General features: G+C 37.4%; 4 protein-coding genes across 5 annotated transcripts in view; 3 read left to right on the forward strand and 1 right to left on the reverse strand.

The window, feature by feature from the left end:
- LOC117574157 (uncharacterized) overlaps window positions 1-1,985 on the forward strand; it is a 32,252-nt gene extending 30,267 nt beyond the window's left edge. For both annotated transcript variants that reach the window (XM_034257839.2, XM_034257838.2), the window contains exons 5-7: window positions 285-461; window positions 558-672; window positions 1,372-1,985. In XM_034257839.2, coding sequence (XP_034113730.1) covers window positions 285-461; window positions 558-672; window positions 1,372-1,492 — 413 coding nt within the window. In that variant the 3' untranslated portion in view covers window positions 1,493-1,985. The remainder of the gene's footprint in view (window positions 1-284; window positions 462-557; window positions 673-1,371) is intronic.
- A 105-nt stretch (window positions 1,986-2,090) lies between these two features.
- On the forward strand, window positions 2,091-3,201 carry LOC117574156 (natterin-3). Its single transcript, XM_034257837.2, has 2 exons — window positions 2,091-2,607; window positions 2,669-3,201. The coding sequence occupies exons 1-2, from the start codon at window positions 2,556-2,558 to the stop codon at window positions 3,106-3,108; spliced, it is 492 nt and encodes a 163-aa protein (XP_034113728.1). The 5' UTR covers window positions 2,091-2,555; the 3' UTR covers window positions 3,109-3,201.
- A 1,171-nt stretch (window positions 3,202-4,372) lies between these two features.
- On the reverse strand, window positions 4,373-5,924 carry LOC117574155 (protein HGH1 homolog). Its single transcript, XM_034257836.2, has 5 exons — window positions 5,758-5,924; window positions 5,456-5,643; window positions 4,892-5,386; window positions 4,613-4,830; window positions 4,373-4,555 (listed from the first exon to the last, which is right to left on the reverse strand). The coding sequence occupies exons 1-5, from the start codon at window positions 5,840-5,842 to the stop codon at window positions 4,444-4,446; spliced, it is 1,098 nt and encodes a 365-aa protein (XP_034113727.1). The 5' UTR covers window positions 5,843-5,924; the 3' UTR covers window positions 4,373-4,443.
- Window positions 5,925-19,410: 13,486 nt separating this feature from the next.
- On the forward strand, window positions 19,411-21,025 carry LOC117576278 (glucose transporter type 3). The gene is made up of 2 exons (XM_034260924.2): window positions 19,411-19,790; window positions 19,872-21,025. Exons 1-2 carry the CDS (start codon window positions 19,473-19,475, stop codon window positions 20,886-20,888), a joined length of 1,335 nt encoding a protein of 444 aa, XP_034116815.1. The 5' UTR covers window positions 19,411-19,472; the 3' UTR covers window positions 20,889-21,025.
- Window positions 21,026-21,428: the final 403 nt, after the last annotated feature.

Here is a 21,428-nt window from a genome sequence, read left to right on the forward strand (position 1 = left end):
AGACATCAAAGATTTACATAAATTTCGATTATTTAAGCTCTTATTATTGCTTATTGTAAACTTCGATTTTTATAGTTTAATTTCCTTATTTAAGTTTGCCTTTCAAATTGTAAGTGTGAATGAAAAACAAGTTTTCAATGAATTTATATATTTTACTTTTATTTATTACTCGTTACATTTTAATTTAATTCAACAGTTCATAGTAGTAAAGAAATATATCCCAATGAAAGCTCGATAATCCAATGCTAATGTGTATTTCATTCTATTTACATTGTGCTTAACAGGCTACTGCATAGACTGTTTCAAGTGCGTCTCATATAATGGCGCCAATAAGGCGTGCGATGATCCATTTCACAATAATTATTCCACCGCCATTCTGGAGTCGCCCTGCATGGGCGGTCGCAAAGGACGCGATGGCCTCTTTCCGGCAACGGCATGCATTAAAATCGCCGGATATTATGGTGAGTGATGAGATCAGATATGAATAATGGGATTACAATGTGCCATGATTGAATCGAATTGAATTGAATTGAATTGAATTGAATTCATTGCCACAGATGACACCGGCGAGACGATAACTGTGCGAGGCTGCGCCTTGGACAGCGGGACACTGACAACAGACACAGAGATTATAAGAATGTCGCATTGTGGTAAATTCTACTATGATAACAGGTGCGTCTAGCATTTCATTTTATCACACACAAATACATAATATTATATGACACCATATCAACGAGCTCTAATTTGGCAATAAAAAGAAGGAACAACCTTCACAATTCACATAACATTTTATGCACAGATCCAATTACATGATATAGACAGCTATAAAATGTATGTCAAGCACCTAAAAGAAATCAAAGTTATTGGGTTACACCTACGTCTAATGAGCTTGTTATTATGATGTGCTTTAAATTGACTATTTAAATCTCTTTCGAGCTTACGTATTTCTCAAACAGTTCTCTGTATAATTAAATGGTATTAAGATAGCATTCATTTCATAGAAATCCATTTAATGAAGTACAATTGAAATTGCACAGATTGTTAGAGAGCTTAGTTGAAAGTAAATTATTTACAGAATTAATTGCGCAATTCGCATAATTCATGCCAGATGCGCAGCTTAATAAACAAATGTGAATAAGCGCATGCAATTTATTTATCGCACACCCATTTCATAAATACTCGCAGGTTTTAGCCCGTTGCTTTCCACTTTGTTGACGTACGTTGCGTTACGTATACGTAAAGAACACTAACGCAATTCATATGTTAGCTTTGTGTGTAACATGCTGACATTAATATATTCCCATTGTCGCAGCCATAACTTAACATTATCTCTCTCTCTCTTTTCCTCCCCTCCGCTCCCCCGCTCTTTAGATACGTGCATGGCTGCCTTCAGAGCTGCAGTGACGCGGATGCTTGCAATGGCAGCCACCCAAAGGACGCCGTCGAGTCCTTATTACTTAGCGTTGCGCTTCTCCTTCTGCTTGCAAGGTAGCAGTGACAACAACAACCAATGCAACAACAACAACAACAAAAAGAAGGAGAAGAACACGAAGAAAAGGAGGTGAAGCTTGCAGCATCCTATGGAAGTTAAAGGGATTTAGCTAAAGTGAACGTGAAAAAGCATTTAATATAATTCAGCTGCGCGAATATTTTTACACAACTCATACGCTATCCCTTCCCCATCTCTCTCACATTGGCTATCCCTTTCTCTCTCTCTTTCTCTCAGTGTCTACAATTGCACCTTACCGTAAGTGCACACACACTCTAACACTAACTGAAACACATAAACACAGACGTGGATGACACAGGATTACAAAATAAACGAAAGAAATGCATAAATATTTATATGGAATTCATCAAGCAATTATGTGATTTATAAATGAATATTTAACAACTATTTAACAATAATTGATGAAAAGCAAAAGCGAAATGAGAAATTTCTAACTAAACTAAATTAAAAGAAAACCAAAAACAAAAAACGAAAACTATGTATTAACGCTAAGCGCTGCTAGGCAAATATCGAGTCTAAAATCAAAGCTAGTCAAAACGAGAATTCAAATTCAATTACAATTATAATTATTTTTAGCTAATATGTAATATTAAGTATTTACATTTATGTACCAACAAACAAAAACTCACCTGTGTACTATTGTTCGACTATTGTAAATAGATTGATTTATTCGTTAGATGGATGCTGAATTTTAGGCAAATTAATAAACAATTATGAATAATTAATTAATATTTAGTGGCCACATAGATAGAGTTAACAAATGTACTATAAACTGCGAAAACAATTCATTCTCTATCTCATCTCTTACTATACCCTAACTTTGGCAGGGAAACTTAATTTATTTATTCGATTCAGAACTTGCACTTTCCCTTCTAATATTTAACACACCCTAAATCATGTCGTAAAGTTTCGTTACTATCGTGACTATATAATCTGATATTGGCTTGTTCAACGGGCTTGACTCATCAGCTGAGTGCAGACGGATCTTATCAATATTTAAACTTATCAATAGTCACTTATCGCCACTTAAGAACCTCCAAAATATATGTGTCGTATCAAATTCTCAGTATTCACACGAAAGTCAAAGAACATGGACGGTAAGCACCGAAGGCACTCAACAATATCCGGTGGGGTTAACATTGTAATCGATCCTTGTAGGAAACCATTGGTTGCACTATAGCCACGGCGCCTTGCCCCAAGAAGCTGTTGTCGCTGGCCACGATGCCGATGGCGATACCATCTTTGTTGGACGCGCCTTCTACAACAATGATCTGCTGCCAGCCAAGATCATTCCCAACAAGGGCAAGGCCTATGTGACGTTCGCCCGCCAAGAGATTGAGCTGGAGAACTACGAAGTGCTCAACGGCCAGAACTATGTGTGGCTGCCCGGAGCAAATGGAGAGGTGCCACCTGGTGCTGTACGTGTGGGACGCAATGTGGATGGCGAGGATCTGTATGCCGGACGTGGTTATCATGCCGGCAGCTTGACTGTGGGCAAGGTGCATCCATCCCACGGTTGCCTCTACATTCCCTTCGATTCCGATGAGGTCAAGATCTTTGAGTACGAGGTGCTGTCTCGCTTGATTGAGATGCGATAAGCGAAGTGTATTTTCTGTTAAAACAATGGCCTCAAAAAACTAGGTAGATTTTGTACAATAAAGCTCAATCTTTTATAAAACTTTCTAATCTAATCTTTAGTTTCGTTCGTCATAAAGTTTCATTGGTAAAATATAGTTCTTGCTTACTGTTCTATTTGTGAGCAATGCAATTAGCTCATAGCCGCTTTTGATGTCACTTTATGATTGGCTTCCTCTGTTTCGCAGTTCGTTTTCTTTGTGAGTTAACTCAGTTTTTGGCCCGATTATGCAGGAATTTAGTACGACAAGCAGTTCTAAGTTAACAAATTGAAGGTAAATAATGGAATAGCAATTAAAAAACGAATACGAAAATGAAAACGAAATTAAGTTCTTAACTTCGAAAGTTACATTAAGCCTAAAAGTTTAATTATAAAGTCTAACTACATTTTACACACTCATATGATAATGAAAAACCAATAGGACCAAGCTAAATCTATGTGCAAAGCTTAGAAGAACAAAAAACACAATAGCGTTTTATAAATGAAAAATGTTAATAATAATCATATCAAGAGATAATTATTATAACAAATAGTACATTTTATATCTGCCTTTCTGTTCTTAATTATGGTTATCATTTCTCACAGAAGAAGATGAAGCGAGCTTGCAATGGTTTCTGCATTCAAATTAAAATTAACCATGTAAAAAATAGAAGAAAAGAAAACCAAATACAAAAAAGTGAACCATGTTTGCACACGTTTTTGATAAGATAACAAAATTTTGCTGAAATCGCTTGCTTGCAATGCAAAACAAAAAGAAAAATTAATAATTAAACAACAAAAGTATTTAATCAAAAGCAACCGTTAAAAGTTTAAATAAACATACATACTAAAGCACCTGATTGGCTAGCAACCGATTTATACAGAATTCAAATTCTCCAACATACACACATTCACACAGTTCACTTACTCGTAAGTATACAATTAAATAAGTACTACATACAATGAACGACCAAGCAAAAATAAAAAGTGTATAAAACATTGAAAGTTTCATGGCAATTGCAATTGCTAAACATTTGTATTTAGCACTTAAGAAGTTTATATTTACAATTAAGCGCAAAATGGATAACTGAATAACTAGATAAACGAAGCTACTAAAACTAATCGAATTGAATTAAAAACTCTTTCTTTTGCATTTAAATGCGTGCGTACATTCTTTTTTTAGTGCTAAACAAACACAACCACTCACAAAACTATAAACATTTCTGAATAAAAACTGCATACATATACTGAATATCGATGTTGTTTACTCTGGTCATCTTAAACTACATATATTTACAGTCCGGAGATGATGGGATTTTTAATCTAAAAGTGTCTTAACATAGGCGGCATCCTCCTGGATAAACTTTTCAGTGTGCTCAGTTGGCACCTCGACACTTTTATAGTTGTCCAAGCCAATTTCCTCCTCCTTTCTGTAAGACAAAAGTATTTAGCTAGCGATTGGCAAACAATGCACAATTTAAACTCACTTAATTAAAATATCCACCACATTCTCGCAGGCCAATACACAATCGCTTTCACGTCCCACCTTGGCTTCCCATTTGTGATATTCCCGCAGTATTTCATAGACTCCTTTAGCGCGCAGCACTTCGCGACAACGACGTGTGGCACACAGTTGCAGCAGACACTCTAACAGCATTTTACGCAGATCCGGATCCGTTTCTCTCGTCTTAGTTTCGGGCAAGTACTGAAACAGACAGAGTTCAATGTCGTATAACAAATTCAGATCATACTTGACCCTCACTCACCTGTAGTTCAATGGGTAATTTCTCATTCTCTTCATCACTGAACTCCTCCGGCCCACAAAGCGGTTGCAGTAAGGCCACCAATATGTCATCCTGATCATTCAATATCACATCATGGTATACAGCATCAAAGCATATGTTCTTTATGATGCCGATGGTGCCGCCACGTCGCACAACACTCTCCTCAAAGGATGCAAATGGAAGCAGCTTCTCAAGCAGTCGATACTTTGGCTGGCAACACAACTCGCGGCCACGCTGTACTTGTGTTAGATTACAGAAGATGGGTGCCAAATAGTGCAGTTTTGACTTTTTCTTGTTGTAGTCGAGTTGGGCAAAGGCTTTGGCCAGCTGTTGCAGCGTCGGCTCTAAAGTATCCAATATACCATGCACCAGAGACTCGACGCGCGTCAAATTGCTCAGCACCATGCTCCAGGCATCGGCCAAATCTGCTTGCTCGTCGATAATCTTCTTGGCGGCAACCTCCGCAATGACGAAGCTCTAAAAATGGTAATGAATTGTGGGTTCAAATATATGACAGCTTGAACAACAGTTTATGCTATAGCTTACCGGTTGCACTTCTTTTGCTAATTCGTAGACTTTGATAGCGCCTGCTTCCTCAGCCGTGAGATTTATCAGACAGAGCACAGCATCCTTTGCAATTGTGGCGTTCGCATCGAGTGTCAACCCAAAAATCGCCATCAGCAAGTCATCAAGCGAGAGTATTGCATCTTTGCCTTCGGCACTGCCGGTCAGACCTATGAAATAGCACTTATTATACAAATTTCTTATTTGCAAAGAACACCGCTGAGCACGTGTTGCACTTGAGCACCTAGACATCGTTGTACAGGTGTTTGTGTGTAATAACTTACTTAGTACATGCGTTAGGGCGACAGCCTTTAAGTCCAGACGTTGATTGGGCTGTAAAAACTGTATTAGTTCTCTTACGCTGTCCATTGTTTTCTGTGTTCTGTTAATTAAACGCGATATTCAACAAATAGAGCTCGTTGCTCGTTGTTTATGTTGTTGTCGGGGAGTGACCATAAGTAAAAATTTCTTAAATGCCACCTATTATGAACATTCACAGATATACCATATAAAGTGTGAACAGCTGATATATTTTTCCATTAGTAATTTTAACAGAGGAGCAGTTATGTTAAGAAGTACTGTTAACTCATCCAGAAAGTATGCAACGAGCATACTCCAGTCCTTCTAAAACTGTCAACAGAAATTGTATTCTTAATTGAATAATCCTATTTTTAGATTTTTTGGTGTTTAGCGAAAAAATATTTAAATATCTCAATTTATTAAAAAAAATATGAATTGATATGTTTTTGGCACAAAAACATTACTAGTTTTCTGCCTACACTTACTTTATTTTATAAAAATTCTGTTAGCCGGTGGAGTAATGAGTAAGTTTTTGACCATATCACATTGCCATTCACGTGTTCACGTAATATGAGCGCGAAAATCAAGGCCCGACATATAATAACATTTGATTGCAAAATTTCTAAACAGCTTTTGTAATATACCGTCTAACAAGTCCACAACATTTTGTCTTATAGCAGTTTGTTTTTAAATCATAAAAAATATGAAAAGATCAATCTAATAAATGATTAAATGCAGATAAATGAATTCTTTGCTTGGTGAACCTCCTTTTTTTTGCCATTCTATGATTGATGTCAACATTGTGACATTAAGCTCTATGCTACAGATTTATAGCAGTCAGTTTTTTTCCAACAGCATTGGCGCGTATTTTAAATTCGTTAGTTAAGAATTACTAACTTATAATTAATAATCGTTCAAATATTTTATTGAAAACAAATTTAAATATTGGAAATGTTTAGATGGCTTTATTCCCAAGCACATGTGTTCGTTGTAACTTAAATGTATAGGAAAGGTGGAAATTACTTTCGCTCCCACGTGTTCAAAGGAATGTGCGTTTAAGAAAGATACATTTGAGTCTCGAGATAACAAATTTGACGATGCAAATTGAAGAAATGTTTGGAGTACTTGAATTAGGTTTAAACTTTGGCGATTTGATTGCAAACTGCGAAGTGTGAGAACGATACAAACGGAATACCTCACAGTGGCAAAAGGATCAACAATTGCAATTGAGAAAGGATTCGGCAAAAGAGTTTTGCTCGCCTTTTGGATTCGTTGAATGAATCCCCGAAGCGGCTTTATGCGCAAAACTTTTGCTTGTTATTTTTAATGACCGGCAATAATCGTTAAATGTGTCGACTGTGTCCTTGTCGTTGTTGTTGCTCCCGCTGATGCTGCTGCTGCCAATGCGAACGTTCTACAGTTTCTGCTTGGATGCCAACTTTCGTGTTGCACTAGCAACGGCAAGTCAGCAGTTTGCCCCACACCAACCACACCCCAGCCCATGCAAAGGGGGGACCAAGGAGACATGCGATGCTGGCAACTCAACTGAAAATTTCATTTCGTTTGGCATCAGCTCCGCACCGTCGCTCGGCACCGGGGATACCGAAAAACTTTTTAGACTTTTTGTCGACTTTTCGCATTTTTAGTTGCGGCCAACTGGCAACTGCTGGCTCAGCACGCTCAGGGATATATAGGAAGGAGAGAAAGAGAAAGAGAGAGAAGGGGGGAGAGAGAGAGAGACGGACGTCTGTCAGTTGTAGCCTTAGCTTAAATTGAACCCTGCTCGGGCTCCAAATGTTAATTTCATAACCCGATTCGTGCACGGCTAACTGTTGTTTCATTTATTTGCGTTCTATGTAAATTTCATACGCCCACAGGCGGATCTCATTTGGGCGTGCCGCTGCACAAAAGCAACAGGAAAGAGATGGGAAGCTGGAGGAAGTGGGGATGCAGGGAATGGGACCAAAAGTAGTTCGGATGCTAGCTGGGAATGCGAATGCGACTCCGACTGTGAATCTACCTGTTTGCTTTTGTTGTGCCCAATGGGCCATGCCGTTGTTGTTTTTATAAATATTTAAGAATTCTAATCAAGATCCAGTCGGTTGGTTGCCTCTGCGAGAAGGACACTCGCTAGTTTGGCAAACACACCAGACACACACACACACTTGCTATCATATCGTGGAAATGTCGTGTTGATTCTTTTTTGGTGGCATTTTAATGTCCTGGCAAATGTGCAATTCCAAAACGAATTAAAGCCTCAAATAGTCCACAACTGAATTCACTTTCTAAAAAGGCTTGGTTAATTATGATATGATGGAACATTTTTTAACTGCACATAAGAAAAATAAGTAATAGGAAATTTAATATGTTTGCACTTTAAGTAAAAATTGATTGCTAATAAATATGATAATTGGTTGGTTCAACGATAAATTTGATTGTATTCATATTTCACTGGCATCTTAGATACATATGTTATCACGATCTTTGGTAAGTAATCAGTAATAATAATAATAAACAAATACTTTCCTTTAGATATTCGTCATCATCTTTGGCAAATTAAGAATGCCGTATTTTTCATATAACCAAAAATGTAATAGATAAATAAAAAATAGTTTTATTTTAGTACTCACAGTAAATAAGGTAAATAATTCATTTACATTGTATAGTTTAATGAATTTTTAACAAATCAATCAACACTTATTTCTTAATAGAATCTATTATTTCTACCAGAGTCTACCCCATAGTACACTAACATGAATATGATATTTGACTCACGTGTGGTCCGTCGCTCAATTAAGATAAAAACAACATTAATAGCAGCAGCAACCGCAAAACGAAGAACAGAGCAAAAAAAAAAAAACAACAGAAGAAGAAATGAAATGGTTTCATGAAGAAAAACGCCATTAAAAGGAACGTTGATTGGATTTATGACTTTTTGTTGGCTCGATGGGGAGTGCTGCGGAGACGGAGACAGAGACAAAGACAAAGAAACTCGTTTTGGGCCACTCCTCCGCCTTTGTTGGCCATGTTTGCTTGGGTTTTGAACCCGTCATGGACCAATACCAATGCTGAATTCGGCCATAACTTCTATTTGTTGTCGTCCACGTCGTCGTCGTCGTCGTCATCATCGTCGCCAACAGTCGCGGCACACTCAGAGGCGAAAAAGGTCATAATTAACTGGTAACATGCCAACCAATCCGCAGCGTAATTAATTTTCAACATTGCAACTTGTCAGCGTTGTTTTTGTTGCCTGTGTTCATTAGTGTGCAGCGAACAGGTAACACCGGTAAGTGGACTGCTACACGAACAACTCCAGCGATGCGATTGTTATGAAGTTGACATTTAAATTAATTAACTACAGTAGCACAATATATTATATGTCATATCTACTGTAAGTATTGAAAAAACACTTTCAGCCCAATTATATTATGCATTGTCATTTACTTATACCATACCTATATAAGTTATCAGAAGCTTCACATTTTATAAGCAACACTAGATTTAAAAATTGTTTAATAATTAAACATTAATGTTTAATTTCAGATAGTTAGCATAGGAGAACATAGAACAGAAAAAGACATCGACTTAGTATGTAATTCAGTTTGACATTCAAAAAGAATAAACAATGTCATATGGATAATTCTCTTTCTTTGTAAACTGAAAACAACTTTAAAAATATGTATAGGTTATTCCTATAGATCTGTGTTAAAACGTTATTTAGAGCTAAGATTGATTTTATACTTTTTTTGTGTTTTACTATGAAATATAAAACAGAAAAATAACTCCAACATAGTTGTAATTAAGCAAGATTTCCCCATGAGGATCCTCCCATTAAAAATGTTCTTAAAAACTAATTTCTATGTTAATGTTATTTATTTTTATAATCTTGATAATTAATGTTTAAGTGTTAAATTATTATTGTTGTTCTCTTTATCGTATACATTGTTAAACTGACAAAAGAAATAAAAGTGATACTAATAAAAATAATTATGAAATTCTTTTATATCTTGAGGATACTTATAATCCTTCATAGAAGCAATTGTGAAATGTAAATTATTTTGCGACTTTTAAGAAACCTTAATTTCAGATTACTCAAATTCCCCAAGATGATTTTGTAATATTCTTCCTGTTACTGCAAACATATTCGATTTACTGATGGAATAAAATTCCTCAGTTGCTTTTAATAAAACATTAATTGAACGCATTTTTCAGAATAAACAAATACATAAATTGTCTGATTGAATGCATAATAAAAGTTGTTGCTTTAAGCCCAGCAGAACTCCTTTTAATATCGCGCATGTTAAGGATTGGAGGAGGGTCCTTGAATATTTTGCATGTTCTGCAAATATTAAACATATAAATGAGAATTTTTGAAGACAAAGCGTGCGTCTTAACGATCCCAAATGGCAATCCCGCGCACGTTTGCTACTTGGAACACAATACGTCGGATATATGGAATACGGCTGTAAAGGTCGAACCCGTAAGAACACGACAAGCAAGCCAATTGAATGAGTTTGAGGAGGAAGAAGGAAGACATGTAAGGCGACGAAAAAGGGGTTCAATTCGCCATTTCTGCTCGTAGTCATTCATATTTATGCATTGTTCGGAGGATACGAGGACATAAGGACACTCGTCCTGCGTTGCGATGCGCTGCGATGCTACACATGTGTACGTGTTAATATCTTGCCTGGCACATGCACAGCATAGAGTGAGAAAGAGAGAGCTTTGTGCGATGTCGTTGTAAAAATAAAATGCCGCTGCAGTTGTTGTGCGAACACATCTCTCCGGTTGGGGAATTGATACAAGGCAACAGCAACGTGCATCCAACACAATATTGCCATCGATGTGGAGTTTCACGATGGAGTTGGGGTTGGGGTTGGGGTTGATGTGTTGCGTATTCATTAAAACTTTATAATCACCAAACATGAACGATACGTGTTTCGATTGCAAAGTGCGTTATATACACTTCCAATTCCATTCAGAAGACAACCATTTGCTGTACGTTCACTTTATTGAAGAAACGCATGGAGGGGCGGGGTGCACTGCAGCATATGTGAATATAATATGAGTGTACTCATATGAGTATGTTATAATGTCATCATAAATTGTAAGTTTTGTATAAAAAACATTATACGAGCAATTTCAACTTGAATTTCTTTGTTAAACTGCTATCTGACTATTAAAATGATTATATCTAGCATAATATTTTATTAAAGACATTTTTAGTTGTAGAATTTAACTCATTAAAGAAAAGTTTAATAATGAATATTTGTTGATTTATTATTAAAATATGCAAAATCATAAAAAAAAACATTGAATCATGTCGAAATGATATTATAATCCAACCGAAAATGTATGATAGTCATAATTCAATTAAAAACAAATTCATAAATCAAGATCAAAATACAATACAATAATTCTAAATAATAAATAAAGACAAATCGTTCCTGAGTGTGTAATAAAATCTTGAATCATGATTATATGATGTTAAAATTAAACCAATGAGGTTTATTCTTAAAACAAAATCAAAGTTATACACAAATTCTAGATTTCCTAATCTTTAAATTCAATATTATAATCTTGTTTCAAGAATGGAAAAATCTCTAAGTTAATTTAAATATATTTAATAGAGTTAGACTAAATTATGTAAGGATTATATTTACACGGAAGATCTTTAAAATTTCCTTTTGTTAATAAGTAGAACACTATTCATAAGAACTCTTTATTGAAAATGAATAAAAATATAAGAAAATATCTAGACCAGACAAAATAAGTATATAATATTATAGTTTGTTTCTAAATATGTAAGGAAAGTTTAAACATATGCAATATTAAGTTAAGCAAGATACAGAAAATAAAGTTGACTGAATTCAATTATTGTTCTTTCTTTTAAAAATGCGATAAGCAAGCACAATTTAATACATTAACTAAAAGGGTATAAATGCTCATTACAATATATTAAATGATTGAAGACGAGAAGCTGCAACTCTGTTTTGTAGCTCTGCAATGAATTTCAATAAGAACATTTCGCGTCGGGAGTACTATAACATATATGTATGGATGTATGTATGTTTGAGTTCTGGGGTCTTTAGCATAATAATTTCAATTTCCACATGAATATGACTGCTTCAGCTTCAGTTTATTTTTTTTGTGAATGCAATTTTAAATTTTCCGTTTCATAATTATATTTATGCAAATGTGCATTGCACACACACACACACACACATACACGGAGGGTGAGTTGCCATGAATATGTATGTATATGTGTGTGTGTATGTGTGTGCGGGGCTGACTGCCTTCTGGGTAGAATATAATTTTCGTTTTTAATATTCTCTCGCATGCCCGGAGTTTGTACATTAAATTTATTTATTGGCGCAAATATTGGATCGGATGCTGTTGGCTCGACTCTTCTTCGCCATTTGCATTATGTGTGCTCTTTCCTCGTTGCCCACTGAAATACATAAGTAGACATAAGTGTGGGAGATGCAGTTGCTGTGGGTGTTTAATGTCAAGTGACAACTTGGTGCATGTTCACATGGCAGCCAGAAGTTATATGACAATTGTGAATGCATCCTCGACTGCCCAGATATAGAGTATTCAGTGGAAACGTGTAGAGCACAACTTGTTCGAGGTACAAACGATGCCAAATCCAACTCAAACTTTTGCGTTTAACTTGAGTGGAGAAAGGGCAGAAGGAGGAAGGGGAGAGAGAAAGGGAGGTGTTGCCTGTTGTTTGCTCAAATGGAATTTCCAAAGTCGTTTAGCTCCTTATTTTTCTCGTTTCGCTTTTCTTAAATGCCATTTTTTTCCATTTCGTGCGTCCGCATTCAGACAGCTGCCGCAAGGCGACGGCAAAGGCAAAGGCAGCCGGAAGGAAGCTGTTCCGGGGGTGGAAGACGCTGTGCGGAATTCCTGAGTGGAATAACAGCAAATGCGAGCGACGAGAGCAGAGAGACGAGAGCAACATGGCTGACTGCTCAGCTCAGATCTGTTCACATAACCCACCCCTAAAGCAGCCAAGCTATGGCCACTGCCATTTGTTTGCTTTGCCGCATTTCTTTGGCTGCGCTCAGCTCCTTGGGCTGCCAACTGTTTCTTCTTCATCATCAGCAGCAGCAGCAGCCAGAGAAGGAGCAACACTGCCAGCAATAGCATCTTCGGTTCTTCCTCTGCCCCGAAATGCCATTCGAATAGTTTGCTTAGGTTCATTTTCCCCTTCCCAGAACTTGGCATTGGGTGGTCTGGGTGAAGCTGACGCTGCTGCGAATGTTGAGGCCAGCAGCAGCAGCAGGATGAGGATGAGGATGAGGGTGAGCACGGCCATTGTTGCCAGAGTGTGCGCTCGTAAAGAAGATTTATTGCGAAGACGCGCGCGTTTCTTGGTCTTATGCCAGAGTTGAGTTGGGGTTGGGGGCGAGTGTTTTTGGGTGGGTTGGTGGTGGTGGGTTGCACGTAGCAAGTGGCAAGCAGCAAGTAGCATGCCTCAGCAGCAGATTCCATTTGGCCGGGCTGGCTCCCAAGGAAGGAAATTGGGTTTGCTTTTCCATTTCCCGTGCCGCCACTTGGCCTCAGTCTCAGCCTCTGCCTCTGCCTCAGACTTGGCAGGCTACAGCTTACTAAATTGCTTTCGTATGCCAGCGGTTGGGGGGTTGTCAAGGGGTCGGGGTAGGGGAGCTCAAGAAAAATTACTTTGCTCACAAAAACAAAGATTGTATCTGTGGGTGTCGGTGTGTGTGTGTGTCAGTGTTGGTAGATAGGAATACTCTTATTCCTATATCACATTTCTCACATCTGAGACTAATGCGATTGTATTTTTTGAGAGTTTTTCTAATTTGCATTTAATTTTTTGCAGCTGTTACTTTCTGCTTCTACCGGCTGCTTTCGCCTAATTTTAGCCGCCTTTAAGTCGTTAAAAATTCTGAAAACGTTTCGCTTAAGCTTAATGATGCCTCACATTGAAAGATAAACATTTGAATGCTCTCGGATTAAGCACACCAAGCCACTTTGTATGCAACAGGATGTCGCTAGGTAACCTGCACGTGTTCTCTATCCGGTGTGCCAAATTATCCGACTCCTCTATTAGAGGTGCCCCCACTTTATATTAAAGTTTCATAATATCTAAAGCAAATTAAAAATTATTATTATGTTCACTAATGAAAACAGAAAGTGTATTCATTATGAATTATATATTTTCAATTCTTTCATTTTTAATATTTGTATTTAAAACATTAATGTTTGTTTTTTTAAATCAATTCAATTCTACTCTATTTGTCAAGAACAACCATTTGTCGTAATTATTTCTTAAACTTTAGTCATATAATAATCCATTTTCATTAGAGGAATTTTAATGTTGTTAATTTTAGTTTGTTTCCTACTTTATTTCGTTCTCTAAACTTAATATTATAGAAAATTATTATTTTAATTCAAAAAGAAAAATTTAGAATTCAATTTTTATATTGTATAAAAAATGTTCCTCATTAAATAATGAATTTTTTGATAATGTTCGAATTCAAATGTTTAACCCTCTATTTGTCATGAACATTAATGTGAGTAAATAGTTCTTATTATAATTATTATTCATATTATTATATTATTCAAATAACAAATACAGTTCGTTATTCCAATTTGATGAGGCAAAGCGATTAAGGTTTTCAGGCTAATTTAAATACTCATACTCATCTTTTCATAATGAAATATTGAAATAAATATTTCAAGGACAATTTTTATGGGATACTTTTTCAGCAGTTATTATATAAAATGAGTCTAGTGAAATTGCGACCAAGGTTAATTGTGCAAGCAATAAAAAACACAAAGCAACTCATAGAATATCATAATTCACGGCAATTTACTTCACCTGCGAACCTTGCACATCAATTTGTAGGCAAGTAAAAAATGCCAAAAACAGGTAAAAGATTGAAATGCATGTGCCGCCTGTGACCTTCTTATCCCGAGCACAGGACGCAGCACGAAGTCCAATATATCTATTCTAAGTACCATTTGCGAAGAGTAAAAAAGTAAGCAAAAAAATGAGACGCAAAAAAGAAGAAGAAGACGAAAACTAAATATTAAAACATGAGCAAGCTACATTCTTGAAATTTCCCACAAGACCTATAGAGGAAAATCGAATCCGAATCCGAGTCACGAACCAGCAGCTTCAACTACCTGGTCCGGCCCCACTTCGCCTGCCCCTGCGCATATCGTTACGGTATTTGCGCAGTCTCAGCCTGGTTCTCAATCTTCTATATTCCGCCAAGGATTGGGGGGCGGAGCAGGGCGGGGTTAAAGGGTCTTGCGGCGGCGCCGGTGAAGCGGCCATTATAATAAACAACCAGGCAGCGGAGGCTCCACATCGCGTATCGCTCGCGTTCGTATCTTCGGATGTGCTTTTGCCATCGTTTTGGTGTGGAGGAAAAAGTCAAACGTTTTTCTTCCACTTTTTGTGTATTGCCTTTTTCGTTTCGTTTCGTTTCTTTTTTACTTTTATTTTTTTTTGGCGCATCACTCGCCGCCTTATCCCTTTGGGATTTTTGCGCCATTAACGTGAATTGCTTTTTGGGGAAATTATGTGTACCCCGCACACAGAAGCTTTAATGTTTTGTAAATTCACATAAGGAAACCATTATCACCTGAAATATGAAAGCAATTTTCCTGCATCCTTTTCACTTGCAAGTTATTCTTGTTGTTGTTGTTGCACGTCCCTTGGCTCGCTTATCTTCGTGTTTTTACTTGGTCCCTTCATCTGCGAGGTTGTCATTGCAAATTCTCCTTATTATTGTGTTAGCTCATTGTAGTCAAAGGTTTGCCATGGCGGCTCTACCATAATCGATTTAGGTAACACCATTTTTGCTCAGAAAACAACTTTAAGGAAACATCAGCTGACTTGAAGGCATAGAGATGGAAATCTATTTAACGTAGTTGATTGAACTTGTGTTATATTAAACTACCAACTATATTTTGTGGAATGATTCATTCGATTATATTTTAAAATTTATATAAATATTACCAACCTTATATATTTTTTTAGAATTTGCAAACGGAAATCAAGCTCTTAAAGACTCCTTACCTATTAACCGTACTTGAAGGTATAGCTTATTAATAAATTGAAATGAATACAAGTGTTAAAATACCATTTTTTTTATGGGTATCAAATATATTTGTTGGAGTAGCTCTCATATACTATTAAAATTAATGCAGGAATTAATAGAATTATTGACAATCAATATTGTTCATTATATTTAGAGAATTCAGAGAACTTTTCTAAGATAATTTTTGTTAATTTAGTAGTTGGTTTCAATTTAGATAACTTTACTAAGATAGATAGATTGAGTAGTTGTCTCAATTTAGCTTAAGATCTGATCTCTCTTAACGAATGTAATATAATGATGGGATTATTGGATTTATTTTCAAGTTGACCTTTCGATAAATGCCGACGATGCTTTGATGTCAATTTCCAGAAGCAACAACTTGAAATGCAGTTTTAAGGGGCCAGCGATTGTCTGTGGCACTTCTTGGCCAACAACAAATAGCAGCAGCAGCAGAAAGCTAGAAGGAGCAGCAACACTCGAAGACGAAACAGAAGAAGTTGCAAACAGCAGCAGGGAGGAGCAAAGAACATCGTGGTATCGTGTCGTTGGCGCTATTTCGGTGGCCATAACAATTCTCGTAATACTTCGGGCATCGCCGACTAAACGATAATCGCGCGTAAATGCCCCACTAAAATCAATACAACGACTGCGACGACAATAGAGGCAAGAACGACGACGATGGTGAGGACGAGGACGAGTACGAGGATAAGGCGAGGTCCTTGGATGCTACCAGCGAACAGCAGCGAGTGGCATTGAAGTTTCACCTTCAGCGAAGACGTCTTGCCATCCTTTTCACTGGCTGCTGGCAGCTGGTTATGCACATGCGCTGCAAAAGTGCGACTTCGTTTCGCTCTGCCGTTTTCTTGGAACTGATTTTTCTCATTTTCCTTTTTTTTGCTTTTTTACTTCTCTGGCATTGGACATGACCATCTTATGGCAGTTGAGTATATTTGGAGTGTATCAGCCATGGATTTATTTGAGCACACTTATACCAAAGTTTTTATCATGTGATTGCATTCATGATTCAACAAATATAAGTTTTAGTCTCTAAAAATAAATGCACAAACAATATTTACATCGCTAACATTGAGCACATTTTAATTAAACGTTTTAATTTAAGACTCTGAAGTTATTTTCAAATTTTGTTGCTTGGCTTAATTACAAATTATCGCAGATAGAAAAAAAATCGCATATGGAATGTGGCACATTTATGAATTTATGCATCTCTCAAATTGCAACCGCAGCAACTGGATGTTCAACTGCAGCAGCCACAGCGACAACATCAACAACAACTATCAAGTCACATAAATATTAATTTGCATTTTGTAAAATGATTTAGTTGCAGATTAATTTCAATTAATGACGATTTCATCAGTGTGTTTCATTGAGATATATGTGGAGAAAGGCTTTGTGGGGAACAACAAGCATTGACAATCATTAATTCGCAGAATGCATGATTTGCTATTTAAACAATTCCGTTTATAATAAAATATTAATGATTCTGCTTAATAATAAAATAAATATACAATATATTTACAAAATAGAATAGTTATTGAGAATTCGGTAATAATTTTAAATATGCATATTTAAACTTATATATATTTAATAGTCCCAGCATCTTATGTTTTGGCAAATATTTTTGCAGCAACATTTCGCTCTACTTCTTTAGCTAAAGGTTCGTAATCGGCTTATGTAATTAATAAAACCTATTGCCTAGAATCACCTGCTGTTGAATAATTGAATTTCCCATTACGATTACCTGACTCAGCTTCCCACGAGCATCGCTCGCAGTTGAAGTCGCAGTCGCTGGCAACGCATGCAAATCGGACCAGGGACAAACAGTTGACATTTTGTGGCCGCAGCTGAGCGACAAATATACGAGTAACCATAAAAATAGTTTATGACTTTTAATTACGGGCTCAGCATGAGGTCGCCGAGTGAATCGTCGCCGTTGCCTTCGATGTTGAAGTCGCTTCTGAGCAGCAGCAACAACAGCAGCAGCCGCCAACCGCGGCCAACTGCTATTGGTAGAGAGAAGAACGCGTCGGGAATTAACAGAATTTGCTGTGTTTGTTGTTGCCCGGAGGAGCTGGAGTGTCCAGAGAGGACGTAGAGAGGATGGCTGCTTTTGTTTCTGCGTAGTTATTTATTGGTTTTTTAAGCCACCATTTTTTGTGTGTGTGCCTGCGCCGCTGCGCCGTCTTTGTAATTTCTTTGAATTATATCTCAATTCATTCCCGGCAATAAATTTGATAAATTTCTCATTTTGTTTACCTGCCCGCTGGGTTCTTCTTCGAATGGATCGCCATGTTGCATGGCAAGAGGTGGGGCCCAAGGGCAGGAGTAAGGGCATAAATTAATGGAAGACATCGCCATGTGCGATGCAACCTGGCACCGAGAGGCAACCCGGCAGGGTTGTCGCTGTTGATTAAAATGTTCGGGTCGAGTTCCTTGATCGTTAATTACAAATGCGGCTCGATTGCCGTCGATGCAAGCGATAAACGAAACAAAAATTTAAATGTATAATTCAATTCGAATTGAAAATTAATTACAAAGTACGAATGCAGTGAGTATATTCGAATTCGTATGAATATGCAGCGACACAAATGAATGAGTAAACAGTCATGAAATTAATTTGTTACTTCAATCGATCGCTAATTGAGTCGCATTCTTTAACATTGCGAATAAGTTAATGTTAAAAATGGCAATTAAAACGCACATTATTCAGGCTGCGTTTAATTGAAATGAAATGAAATGAAATATATACATTTTATCCTTATATAGTAAATATTTGACTTTGATACACCACAGAGAGAGAAATTCTAGATTTTAAGGTAGAAACCAAATATTGATTTTAATAAAAATCTTGAGACAAGAATTCCAAATGTTGTTTTATTTGAAGCAATCTGAATTTAAGAACGTTGCCATTATGGGTTAAGGATTAACGACTTTGCTTTCTTGAATTAGAACTTATAATCAATCTAGAATTATTGTTTTGATCTCCGACCCTATAAAGTATATATATTCTTGATCAGCGTCAACAGCCGAGACGATCTAGCCATGTCCGTCTGTCCGTCTGTGTGTCTGTGTGTCTGTGTGTCCGTCCGTCTGTCCGTATGAACACCTAGATCTCAGAGACTACGAGAGATAGAGCTATAATTTTTTTTCGAGTTTTTAGAGTTGCAAATTTTGGTACATATAATAACAACTATAGTAGTTATGATTCCTGAAAATTTGGTTGCGATCAGATAAAAATTGTCGAAGTTATAAAAGAAATACTTTTGTATGGGCAAAAACGCCTACTTATAAGGGTCTTAGTTACTTTGGCTGACAATCTGGTATATTGAGCCGTCTATGGTATATTTTGAATGCGGTACTATATTGATATACCAAACATACCATTTGGTATATTTTTAGTATTTTTTAAGTATTTTCGGTATATTTTCAAAATGATACCGCAATATTTTGCCTTTATTAAAAATGGGTAGCGGGTATCTCACAGTCGAGCACACTCGACTGTAACTTTCTTACTTGTTTTCTGTGTGAGCATTCCATTGAGTTTCTTTCAAAAAATTATTGTTTGTTTTTAATTATGTATTTTTATTCTCAGAGTTATGTCGGTGCCCGCTTTGAGGGCAGTTGTTCGACGTACCAGCAGATATCCCCGAAGTCATGAAATTCCAGCTCAAACTAGAAATCTCTATCTGGCCATAATCATAAGCAATTATTGTGCATTTTGTTTTGGCATCTGTGTGGGCTGGAGTAATCCAGCCGAGTGGCGAATCTTAAAGCATAATATCTACAAGTTTAAGCCAACCAGAGAGCAATGGGAATTAATCTCCTCCTTCCTGCCAGTTGGAGTTCTTGTTTGCTGTCTACCGATGGGAGCTTTAATGAAATATCAAGGCTGCAAGTCTCTGATGTACATCCAAGTAGTGCCCTACACATGCTCCTGGATTCTGTTTATATTCGCTAACAGTGTTTATATGCTCTATGTGGCACGCTTTTTACAGGGTATATGTGGTGCGGCTGTTTGTCAGGCGGTGCCTATTTATCTCAACGAGATCTGCCAGCGGAAATATCGTGGTTTGGTTGGCAGTTTATATTATGGAGCCATTCTCTATGGCATCATCTACAATCACGTATTGATGGAGCACATTCGAATGCAGACCGTGCACATTGTTAATCTTGTATTGGCTCTTCTATTTGGATTCCTCTGGATTATACCCGATTCGCCTTTTTACTATGCAAGTGTTCACAAATCAAAGAAAGCTCGTTCAGCCTTGATCTGGCTGCGTGGCAAGCAGCATAATGTTGATGATGAGCTAAAGACCATGGTTGTCCTGGTAGATAATGAGTTGGATCCCACTAAAGATTGGTGGCAAAGCTTCAAGTATTCAGTTCGAGTATCAATTATCATTCGAAGCACCGTGTTGATGATAATACACTATTTGGGTGGCGGGCTGAACGTCTTAATGTACATGGACAATTTGCTAAAAGAACTTGCCGACAAGAAGTACTATCTAACTTGTCTATGGGTGCTATGCTGCTCCATGGTGCTTGGCCATTTGATTTGTCTCCTCTTAGTCGATCGCATTGGCCGACGTCCGCTTCTGATGGTATCAACGCTGATTTTAATCGTCTGCTCTTTGTATCTCTGCTGTTGGTTCCGATTGGCTGGCAACAATTTTCAAACCAAGTTTGTAATCTATTTGTTCGTTGTGGCTTATACTATGGGCCTTGGACCATTGGCTTGCCTTCTCAATGTGGAACTCATTCTGCCCACTGTTCGTCCTTATGGCTGTGCTATGTCGAATCTGTTCGGTTGGCTCTCGGTTTTCTTTGTCATCCAATGGATTTTCTATCGCAACTATGAGTGCATCATCTTTGAGTTTCTGGTCGTCATCTTATTGCTGTCAATACTTTTCATACTCATCTTTCTGCCGGAAACAAAGCGTCTGTCAGCCACGGAGATTCAAAGTAAAATACACGCTAGCTGGATGTCATACAATTCCAGTGATGAATCGTAACAAACTTTGAATAGAAATTTAAGCAATTTTATGTATTGCATCGTAGTAATTATTCTTATTTCTGTAATGCTCGACAAAGTTGCAAAGCCAGAGCTAAAGTATATTTGATGCTGGAGCAATAAATTGGAGTTTGTAAATAATTGAAGTGCGCCCAGAGTCCCTCGACTAATACACACGGACTCAGGGTTAGCTGCAAGTGCACATATGTATCTCTGTATCTCACCGACTGTCTGTCTGTTTGTCTGCCTGAACTTCTGGCAAGTGCAAATATTTATGCGTATTTGATAGCACTAATGGCCCATTAAATGCGTACGCAAATTCCCACACGTTGCGGGTACGGGTACGGGTATGCGTGTGAGTGTGTGGGTGTATGGGTGTGTGGGTGTGTGTGTGGGAAGGATGAAAATGTACCTAAGCGAATCTAAATGGCATCAGGGGCACAGAACATGCAAAATCATGTACTCGTAAATCTCTTTAATGCCAACAGCCTCCGGCCAAAGCTGTGTGTGAGGGGGATGAGGAACGAGGGGGTTTCGTGGG

This window comes from Drosophila albomicans, chromosome 2R (assembly GCF_009650485.2).
Source record: "Drosophila albomicans strain 15112-1751.03 chromosome 2R, ASM965048v2, whole genome shotgun sequence".
Classification (NCBI taxonomy): domain Eukaryota; kingdom Metazoa; phylum Arthropoda; class Insecta; order Diptera; family Drosophilidae; genus Drosophila; species Drosophila albomicans.